Consider the following 11525-nt stretch of genomic DNA (forward strand, 5'->3'; position numbering starts at 1 on the left):
CATCACCTAGGAAGTGGGGATGCCCGCCTGCCTTGCCCCATCCCCTAGGAAGTGGGGACCCCCAGGAACTACCCTCTGGCGCCACAGGCATGTGGACTTTGAAGGCGGGGAACACAGAGGACGCCTTAGTCACTGGCTGAAGAAAGGCCCTTTAAAGAGTTTAACCGGCGCTGAGAGCTAGGCAGTCGTAATTTGCCTGTGACCTACTCATTCACGAGTGTTGGGAAATCAGCCATTGGAACAGCTGGCTCGGTTTCAGTATTTATAAGTAAGCTGGAAACCTCAACTTTAAACTTCCCGCATGCTCAGGTGCTGGACTGTGCCGCCGGGAGGAAGGAGCCGACGCTGGGGGCAGGGTGGTCCCGCTGCGTCCGACCGCCTCGGGGTCTCGGGCATCACCCTCTCACCCTCCCTGTACCTATGATCAGAAATGAATAAATTATTTTTAAAGAAATAAAAACAGCACAAGTTTATTACCTTATAGCTCTGAAAGTCATACGTTTCCAATGGGTCTTAAAGGGCTAAAAGTCAAGGCAACAGCAGGCCGGACTCCTGTGTGTTCTAGGGGAGACCATTAATTTGCTTTCTCAGTGTCTAGCAGCCACCTGCTGTCCATGGCTTCCGGCTCTACCACCTTTAAAGCCAGCAGCATTGGGCCAAATCCTCCTCACTGTCCTCTCTGACTTCCTCCCCCACGTGGAAGGACCGGGGGTTGCACAGTCCCTCTCAGAGCATTAGGACATGCTTCCTATTAGAAGGAGAGCTGGTTAGCAACCTTAATTCCATCTGCAAACTTCATTGTCCTTTGTCATGTGACTTTTTTTTGTTAATCTTCTCCAGAGGATATTTTTCCTATTGATTTTTTAGAGAGAGTGGAAGGGAGGGGAGGGACATAGAAAGAGAAACATTGATGTGAGAGAGACACATTGATTGGTTGCCTCCTGCACAAGCCCAGCCCAGGGCCTAGGGATCGAGCCTGCCACCGAGGTACGTGTCCTTGACCGGAATCGAAGCTGAGACCCTTGAGTCTTCAGGCTGATGCTCTAACCACTGAGAAAAACTGGCTAGGGCCTTTGCCATGTGCCTTAACATATTCACAGGTTCTGGGGATTGGGATATAAAGACCTTTGAGGAGACATAATTCTGCCTATCACAGAGATGCCTTAAGTCACCCATGAAAGTGCAGTGCACTGCGAAACGGCTTAGAACAGTGATTCAAAACAGATTCTGGAGCAACTCCCAGCTCTACCACTGAGCTCTATTACCTTGGGCAAGTTACCTAATGCCGGAAGCCGGTCCATCCTTGTTGCTTGACACAGTCGCTGCAGGGAAGAAACATCTGCACAGCATATGTTTCAAGAGACCTGGCGTATATGGCATACTGTTCTTAATATGTTTGCTCCCCTTCTTAGCGCTATGTGTTCTAACCAGGGCCACCTCCCTGAGAAAGGTTGTTTCCCCAGGTGGGGATATTTCCCTGGAGTTAGGAATTAACGGGACTAAGGAAGGGAATGAATCAGTAAAACCCCCTAGTGTTACAGAAATGCCATGTACTACTTATGAAGAACTTGGACTAAGACTGTTGGCAATAAATTTGGGACTTGTTGGGCCCACATCCCCAGGGCTCTGTCCACCAGGGAAAGCACCAAAGCCTATACCCCTGGAGTCCCACCGACACAGGGCAGTCCCAGGGAAGGCAAGCAGGGGGCTGGGAGGACATAACCTTTACTGGGTAGGATAATCTCCTTCAGTCACTTCCTTGTAGCTTATCAGTATAGCAGAACAGTGACCTTGGAATAGCCCTTATAATGGAACACAGAGATTAACCTAGACAAGATTAAAATCAACAGAACTAGATAGAGACAGGATTTTTGGCAAAGGTCAGGTAAGAAACTATGAACATGAAATAAGGAACTATAGGAGGTCAAGGGAGGACCCAAAACATATCATGATGTGACTATAGAGGCATGCTTATTTATGGTATAAATACAGATATAACAGGAGAATAAAGAGAACCTGGCTATGCTGATCAACTGAACGCTGTCTCCGTGTCATTTCTTCTTCGCCGACTCCGTCCACACCTTTGGGAACCCCTGGACCTGCTGGGGCTGGACCCCAACAACCTAACTTCTCTGTGCCTCAATTTTGCCATCTGGAAAATGGTAGAACAACAGTGCCCACTTTGCAGATTTGTAAATCCTTAGAATAAGGCCTGGCATGCAGTAGTGTTATATAGGCACTTGTTAAATATATACAATTTTATTGGAACAAGTTTGTAGTGTCTGGCCAAGCCTCCAACAAAATTATTGGCTAGGCCTTGGCCCGGCTTTCAGGTACCTGGGAATCAGAAACTGACTCAGGCATCTTGTTTCTCTGTTGTTCCTGTCGTGTTTGTTAAGTGGCAGAGGTGATGACACCATCTGTACTATTTAAATTGTTTATCCTTCTTTATATTCTGCAGAGTGAGTGATTGAATTGGTGAGGATTAACTATGGATTTGATAAAACTTCACTGTAAACATTTGCTGAGTGAATGGGTGCTGGATGGATGAATCGACCCTCAGCTTTGTCTCCACACTCATCCCTCCACGTGCGTCGCCTTGCTTGGCTGTCCCAGGCAGGCAGTGAGCGGGTGAGAGTGGTGCTGGGCTCTGCATCTGACGCGCATGTGACCTCCCACAGGATGCAAAGTGTGTTCAGCACCATGGAGAGCGGCCCCGGCAGCCCGAGGCCCACACCGCCGGATCCCCTGGAGGCCTTTCCCCAGAGGAGCCTGGAGGCAGGTGACATCGCGGTGCTGGCTCTGTACTTCCTCTTCGTCCTGGCCGTGGGACTGTGGGTAAGCCAGGCCAAGGGGCGGCAGAGGGGAAGAAACTAAATTCAAAACTTTAAATTTTAAAAAATGCACTGACCGTTGGCCCCGGGTCAGGTGCCGAGTTAGGCACTTTCACTTACGTAATCTCATGTAATATGCACGGGTCCTTAGGAAGAAGAGACTGTCACCATGCCCATCGCATAGATACGAAAACTGAGGCTCAGAGAATGTCACTTTCTTATTCTGTTGGGAAGTTAGGAGAGCAGGGGTTAAAATCTATATCTCCTTCACTTTGAAGCCCATGCTCTTTTTTTAAAGGAAGTTTTTCTTTAGTCACATGATTCAAAAATAAAAACAACTTTAAAATGAGATACAGTGCAAAGTCCATTACTCCCCTTCCCTACACAGGTAACCACTGTCATTAATTCTGTGGTAAATTAGTGTATTCTCTCATAGTTTCTTTATGCAAAATCCAAGAAAATATTGTGTACATTTTCCTCCTTTAAAATAGGAGGCAGCCCTAGATGGTTTGGCTCAGTGGATAGAGCCTTGGCCTGCGGACCGAAGGGTCCTGGGTTCGATTCTGGTCAAGGGCAGTACCTTGATTGGAGTGGTCAAGGGCAGTACCTTGATTGCAGGCTCCTCCCAGCCCGGGCCCTGCTCAGGGCCCATCTCACATCAATATTTCTCTCAGTCTGTCCCAGATTCTGCTGGGAGGAGACTGAGCCCAGTAAGGTGGGGCTGCCGGGAGTTGGGAGGATGGGGCTAGTGAATCTCCATGAAGGGCAAGTGCTGGTCAGGCTTTTGGGGGAGTTGGGAGTGTGGGATCCACCTCAAAGCCACACAGCGTGGTCACTGACACCTGCTAAGTCTGCCCAGACCTCCGTGTTCTGGCCAAAGCAGCTGACTCCTCAGCAGGGCCCAGCTCCACAGGGTGCAGTGACAGGGAGACTAGAGGGGGGGCTTGTGCATTCCCCCAGGCGGATGTCCTTTGGGAAGGAATGCTCCACCCAGGAAAGGCGGTGTTCTGCAGCATGGGAGAGGGACTCAGCACAGGGATTCTGCCAGCTGTCCCTTCAGCTCTCTCCCAGAGCCACAGACCCCAGACTCTCCTCGTGTGACTCTAGTCCATTCCGCTGTCCCTTTGCTGGAGCCCAGGGTGAGTGACTGCAGATGAAATTTTGTGCACTGGCCCTTTAAGAGGGCGCTTCTGTCTCTAGTGGACTCTCGTCCCTCCCTGACAGACAGAAACCCTGCTGCTTTTCACAGCCAGATGTTCTGTGGGTGCCTCTTCCTGGCTCTTTGCTCAGAGAGAACCCCTGCAGCTGAGAACCTCAGCCACCATCTCTGGTTGTGGGGCCAGCCCTTTTCTTGTCTCCGCCCTTCCTACCCCTCGTGATGTGGCTTTTTCTGTAAATCCTTGGTTATTGTTATGCCCAGATTTCAAGATCCCCAAGAAACCACATCAGGGAGCCAGCCAGTCCGATGCAAAAGCATAAGAGTCTGTATTTCAAGCTAGCTTGAGCTCCCCGTCCACCAGACTCACCGACACAACGACAAGCCAAGTGGCGAAGAGAGAGAACCCCGCCTAGAGACGGGTTTTAAAGGGGGGGTTGGAGTAAGGGGAGGAGAAAGGACTGTGCTCTGCCAATTGGCCAGGCGCAAGTCGATGTCTTGTTCCTGGGTGTGGCTAGCAGAGTCTTAGACTTCCGAGAAGAAGCTCCTTGCCAAGCACGTGGCCAAGGTAAGATGGAGGACGTAGCCCTTACCCTGGGGTAAGATGGAGGACGTAGCCTTTACCCTGGGGCAAGGTGGAGGGCCTAGCCCTCGCCCTTTCATTCCCCCCTTTGTCTTGGAACTTCCGGCTCAATCATGAGACGGACTGCATTTCTATTCCACCGTTGCTAGAGGCCCGTACTGGGCATATCTTAACAAATGGTCTGGTGGACGGGGAGCTCAAGCTAGCTTGAAATACAGACTCTTATGCTTTTGCATCGGACTGGCTGGCTCCCTGATGTGGTTTCTTGGGGATCTTGAAATCTGGGCATAACATTTGGGGGCTCGCCCGGGATTCCCAAGACCATGTAGGGATCCTCAATCCGTAGAGTCCACGTGGCCAAGGTAAGATGGAGGACGTAGCCCTTACCCTGGGGCAAGATGGAGGGCGTAGCCTTTACCCTGGGGCAAGGTGGAGGGCCTAGCCCTCGCCCTTTCAGTTATAAGACTCCTCTTCAGCTAGTCTTCAGATTATTCTATAATTTAGTTGTAATTCCAGTTCCATCCAGCAAGAATCCTCTCACCAACATTCACACCCAGAAGCTCAGAGAAGTTGAACAACTTATTCAATATCACACAAACCACTCAGTGGTCAAAATGTCTGTATTAACACGTCTTCAATGCCAGGGAGCTTACTTCTAAAGATGGTTTTGTGGATCAGCTGAAAACATGGGCTCCAAAATCAAGCTGAGCTAGGCTTGAATTCCTGTCCCTTCTGCTATCTGGAAATGTGTCACTAGATAAGTGGCTTTATTTCTGAGCCTCAGTTCCTCACCAACTCCCAACCTCATGGGAGTTAATAAGAATTAAAGTGAGATAATGCTTTGAAATGCTTAGCATAGTGTCAGACACTATACAAGTGCTAACACAGAATGAATGATACACATTAGGAGCTATTATAGCTAAGCCATGAGTGTAAAACTCAAATGCCTAGGGGTCAAGTAGGTTATTATCAATGTGTGAAGCAGGGACTAGTAGGGGCTGTGTTGACCTAAAGAGTGTGTCTCCTAAAAGTATTCAAATTAAAATCTTCTTTATAACCACGGGTCAAACAAAATCTATTTGGTGTTTAAATCTAGCCCATTGGACTCTCACTTTATCGTCTGCAGCCTAGGGATGCCTCTGTTTGTTCTTCTTCCCCTCACCCACCTTCTTTGTTTTAGTCCACAGTGAAGACCAAAAGAGACACCGTGAAAGGCTACTTCCTCGCCGGAGGGGACATGATGTGGTGGCCGGTAAGTGATCTTTGGTTCAATTACAGTCACTTCTCAAAGAATTTTCAAGTGCTGATATTCTGTCTAGCCTTGCTTGTTCAGGACTCTGTAGTTGCACATTGTGTGTAAGTTACAGAATAGACTAGAGAAGGCTTAGCTCCAATCCAATTTTGTTTAATCAAAAAAGAATTTATAGCTCACCTAAGGGAAAAAACCTAGGGTTTCAGTTATGGCTGAGTACAGGGGCTCAAGTGATATTATTAGGACCTGGTTTTGCCTTCTACTTATTCTCTCCCCCCCCCTCCATTTAGTCTTTCTATTTCTATCTATCTATCATCTCTCCTCTGGATGGGTGCTATTCCCAAACAGACTCGACTTCATGTCAGTGAGCTGGTGGATGCTGCTCTAGACCTTTTATCCTCCTAAGTTCCAGCCCAGCATGGGAAGAGCCTCTACTTCCATGGAAGTGTCCCTGGAAAATATCTCATTTCTGATTATGGCTCATGCCCATCCGCTGCCAGTAACTGTGGCCAGGGTGGTTTGATGTGCTAATTGGCTCAAGCCTGGGTCACACACTCAATGCCTGAGCTGGGGGCTGTGGAACCTCCCCCGAGGCATATATGATGAGAAATGAGAGAGACTAAAGCCTTAAGGAGATTGGGACGGTATGTTATTTTCAAGTAGATCTAAGGGCAATGCCAAACTCACGTGCACACACAAACACATCACCCATACACATCACATATATAGACAAGCCTCTTCTTAGTAGACCCTGGGAAGGTGATCAGGAATAATACTTTTACTTATGATCCTAAAATAAGGGTTAAATTTTTCAACTAAAAAGAGGGAGAATTTCCCCCATTTGAAGTAAGTTAAAAAAAAATGCAGAGTTTAAGATGCAGAGAGATAATAGGTATCTGGGCCTCTAGCAGAATAGAATTGGAGCTCTTTAAACCCCATTCCTCATAGAATTGTCGCTATTTTCCTCTTCCTGAAGTTCCCTGGGAGACTCCACTTGCAAGAACAGCCTTTTCCCCAGAGACATTTGTCAAAAGCAATCAGTGCCAATTGTTTAACAGTGCAGCTGTCTGAGGCAGCAATAACCGTTGGGGCATACGATGGACTAATCAAGGCACTTAAAGGACAAGCTGGAGAATGAGACGTTCCTAGAGTGTTTTGAGAAGCTCTGACATAGTCCTGGGAATATCGAAGCCATGTGATATCCAGGGCTGTGCACATGCTTAGAAAAGACCTGAAAAGGTCCTCAGCTCTCACCTCTGGCTCACCCTGAGGCTCTGCATAAACAAAAAGTGAGAACTAGGACAGAAATATCCAGGTTGAGTGTTGAAAGCATACCTTGACATGCACACAAAGCTTTCTGGCAAAGGCTGGGAAAATTATTTGTTTTAGATATGTAAGAAAATCTCTGCCTAGTTATTAACTGACCACTAAACTAAGCAGACACATGACAAAGAATACAGACTTTATATAATTCATTCAAGAAAGTCTATAAACAGCCGTAACCGGTTTGGCTCAGTGGATAGAGCATCGGCCTGAGGACTGAAAGGTCCCAGGTTCGATTCCGGTCAAGGGCATGTACCTTGGTTGCGGGCACATCCCCAGTGGGGGGTGTGCAGGAGGCAGCTGATCGATGTTTCTCTCTCATTGATGTTTCTAACTCTCTATCCCACTCCCTTCCTCTCTGTAAAAAATCAATAAAATATATTTAAAAAAAAAAGAAAGTCTATAAACAAATAAACAGTAGCAACAACAAAAAATTACTAAAACAATCAACTCAGGAATGAGGAACAATCAGATTTCTAGGGTTGCCACTGATGTTACGTTAAATGTCCACTTTTAACAAAACATTATGAGTCATGCAAAAAATTAAGAAAGTATGATCTATATACAGCAGTGGTTCTCAACCTTCCTAATGCCACAACCCTTTAATACAGTTCCTCATGTTGTGGTGACCCCCAACCATAAAATTATTTTCATTGCTACTTCATAACTGTAATTTTGCTATTGTTACGAATCGTAATGTAAATATCTGATATGCAGGATGTATTTTCATTGTTACAAATTGAACATAATTAAAGCATAGTGATTAATCACAAAAACAATATGTAATTATATATGTGTTTTCGTATGGTCTTAGGCGACCCCTGTGAAAGGGTCGTTCGACCCCCAAAGGGGTCGCGACCCACAGGTTGAGAACCGCTGATATACAGGAAGAAAAGTAGTCCATAAAAAGTGGCCCTGAAGAAGCCCAGATGCTGGACTTACTGAATAAAGACAATAATCCTTCACAAACTCTTCACAAAAAAATATAAGGGAACACTCTTTAATTCATTCTGTGTGTTACACATTACGCTGGTACCAAAATCAGACAGACACCACAAGAAAAAAAAACTACAGACAAATATCTCTCATGAAAATAGATTCAAAAGTCCCTAAGAAACCAATCCTAGCAATATATAAAAAAGATTATACAACATGGCCAAGAGAGATTTATCCTAGAAATGCAAGGTTGGTTGAACATACAAAAAAAGTTGATTAATGTAAAACACTATATTACATTATAATAAAGGACAAAACTACATGATCATTTCAATATATACAGAAAAGATGTTTCATAAAATCCAACACCCCTATATGATCAAAATAATAAACTCAGCCAACTAGACATAAAAGGAAAGTTTTCAACCTGAAAAATGGCATCTACAAAACTCCACCAACATTTAACATTATATTTAATTATGAAAGACTGAGAGCTTCCCCCCAATATAAAGAACCAGACAAGGATGTCCCTTCCTACCATTTCTATTCAAGATTTACAGGAGGTTCTAGCCAGGGCAACTCACACACACAAACATAAATAAAAGCCATCCAGCTTGAAGAGGAACAAATAATACTACCTCTATTTGCAGATGGCATGATCCTGAAAATAGAAAATTCTGAGTAACCCAGAAAAAATACTGTAGCTAATAAATGAGTTCAGTAAGTGCAGCTATAAGATCAACATATAAATCAATATAAAAGGTCAACATTTCTATATATTAGCAACAAATAATTTAAAAATAAAATTAAGAATATTTCATTTGCAATTGTATCAAAAGAATGAAATAGGAAGTTTTACAAAAGGAGTATAATATATACACTGAAACATTGAAAGTGGCCCTGAAGAAGCCCAGATGTTGGACTCACTGAATAAAGACACTAATCCTTCACAAACTCTTCTTTAGTCACAGAAGGACTGAAAAATTGGGAACACAGCCCGTGTTCATTGGTTTGAAGACTTAATATTGTTAAGATGGTAATATTTCCCAAACTGCTTGAGAGATTCAACGTTCCAGCTGCCTTTTTTTGTTGCAGAAATTGACAAGCAGGTCCAAAAATCTAGGTGGAAATGTAAAGACCCAGAATAGCCAAAACAATCTTGAAAAAGAACGAAGTTAGAGGATTCACATCTCCTGGTTTCAATACTTACTACAAAATGACACTAATCAGGAAAAAACGTGGTAGTGGCATAAGGATAGATCAATAGAATAGAACTGGATGAAAGCCAGAGGGTCCACAGGAGGCCCAGGAGCCTCTCAGACAGCTCTGTCTCCCTCTCCCTCTTACCTGCCCCCCACCCCCCCCACCCCATTTCTACTCTGTCTCCATCTTCACCTCCACCCTCTGGCTCTGGCTCAGTGCTCACTTGATCAGGTCTCTGTCATGGCCCTTTCCCTCAGCAGAGTGGCAGGGATGAGCACAGACCTGGACATGCCCCCACCCACCCCCACCCGATGACACACGCTCAGTCTGAGGGACCAGTTCCAGATTCCCAGGAGAGAGAATGTCACCCGCCCAGCTTGGGTGCCCAGGCCTATCGGTCCAATCAACCGAGACCAGGGATGGGGTCATCAAGTCCAGTCCCGGCCGCTTAGAGTTCTACCCGAGGCCGGCTCTCTGCTTTGCTACTTTGGAAGCAAAGCTGGGATGACACAGGCCTCCTGGTTCTCACGGGCCGCACTTCCTTCAACATCCTTCTGCCCAGGGAGGCCGCGTCGGGTACTGCACAGCCCTAGGAGGCACAATTTACATAGGTTTGCATGTTATTATGCTGATTTATGATAAGTGGAAGTAAGAGTCTTGGGGAAGGAGTCCTTTCTAATTGAAGAGAAGGTGCCAGATACGCTAGGGCCGTGGTTCTCAGCCTTCCTAATGCTGTGACCCTTTAATACAGTTCCTCATGTTGTGGTGACCCCCAATTTCATTGTTACAAATTGAACAGAATTAAAGCATAGTGATTAATCACAAAAACAATATGTAATTACATATGTGTTTTCCGATGGTCTTAGGCGACCCCTGTGAAAGGATCATTCTACACCTAAAGGGGTCGCGACCCACAGGTTGAGAACCGCTGCTCCAGGGTTGGTGGGGGGGGAGGTGCCCAGAACTTGTCTCCAACGTATAACCTGTCCGTCTCCCCACAGGTGGGTGCGTCCTTGTTTGCCAGCAACATAGGAAGTGGACATTTCGTGGGCTGGCGGGGTCGGGCGCTGCGGTGGGCATTTCGGTAGCTGCTTATGAGTTTAGTGTGAGTACTCACCACGCAGTGGGCAGCCCTCTCCGCCGGACAGGGAGATCTGGGGGCCTTTGTGTGCGTGCCTCACCTTTAAAACCAGAGTGGTGCTTTCCGAAACACGAACAGGGAGCGTCCGGCACCCCGCCAGCGAAATCAGTCTGACTACCAGTCTCGGCCTCCGGCCCGGCCCGGGGTCTGTCTGCCTGATGGGGGAGACTGTGCGGGGAAAGCGGGGGAGTCCGCCCTGGCGGCCGGATGCCGCGGGCATCACAAAGCCTGTGCGCCCAGTGGCCCTTGGCCCGCTGCCCGCCACGGACACCAGGCAGGACGCTCTCTGAGTAGCGGGCTCGGCCCTATTTGAGGAGAGGGGTGCGCTCATTAAAGTGACTTCATCTTTATAATGAGTAGCTTTTTAGTGCTTTCTCTGTGCACTGACTCATTACATCGTGGGATTCAAGTGCAGACTAGAGCCAGGCTGCCCGGGTTGGCATCCTGGCTGCATCGCTTGCCAGCTGTGTGACCTCGGGCAAGTGGCTTAACCTCTCGGAGCCTCGGAGCTTCGTGTCTAAAACGGGGATAGTAACAGCCCCTGCCACGTGGCAACGTTGTGAGGATGAGGGGTTAATGCTTGTAAAAGGTGCAGGGGGGGCTCTTCTAGCGCCGCCCCCCCCCCCTTCAGCGCCTGCCTGACCTCCAGCCCCCCCTGACCCCTCCATGGGGGGGAGGGAGTGCCCTCGGAAGAAGGGGGATGACGTGAGGTTTAGGGGACACTGTGCTAGCGTTCACAAAAACGTGGCTGTCTCCATTTGTCCCTACGTCATCCCCTCTCCCATCTAAACATGGAAATACGACGTCCCGGGAGGGTGAGCCACTCAGCCAGTGAGAGACGGACAGACGCGGAGCCGAGCAGACCAGGTTACGGGAGGGGGCGCAGGACTCTCTCTCTCCCGGGGCCCTGGCGGCCAGCCGATTCCGTGTCCTCTGCAGGGCATCTTCTCCGTGCTGACGCTCGCCTGGATCTTCCTCCCCATCTACATTGCAGGCCAGGTGAGTCCGAGGGCGCCCGGGCACAGAATGGGAGGCCTTTGGGAGAAGGGGGAGAGGCTGTGAATTTCCGCGCCCCTTCCCAGGGGCCCCGGCTTTCC

At 47.6% G+C, this 11525-nt stretch overlaps 1 protein-coding gene across 1 annotated transcript in view; it reads left to right on the top strand.

Annotated features, from left to right (window-relative positions):
- Positions 1-2703: 2703 nt before the first annotated feature.
- The window catches only part of LOC102428557 (sodium/myo-inositol cotransporter 2), a 20160-nt gene continuing 11338 nt past the window's right edge, over positions 2704-11525 (top strand). The window contains 5 exon segments of the mRNA XM_023751481.1: positions 2704-2838; positions 5754-5825; positions 10289-10331; positions 10334-10392; positions 11368-11427. Of these exon segments, the coding sequence (XP_023607249.1) occupies positions 2704-2838; positions 5754-5825; positions 10289-10331; positions 10334-10392; positions 11368-11427 (369 nt within the window).

Source organism: Myotis lucifugus, unplaced genomic scaffold (assembly GCF_000147115.1).
Source record: "Myotis lucifugus unplaced genomic scaffold, Myoluc2.0 scaffold_22, whole genome shotgun sequence".
In the NCBI taxonomy this organism is placed as follows: domain Eukaryota; kingdom Metazoa; phylum Chordata; class Mammalia; order Chiroptera; family Vespertilionidae; genus Myotis; species Myotis lucifugus.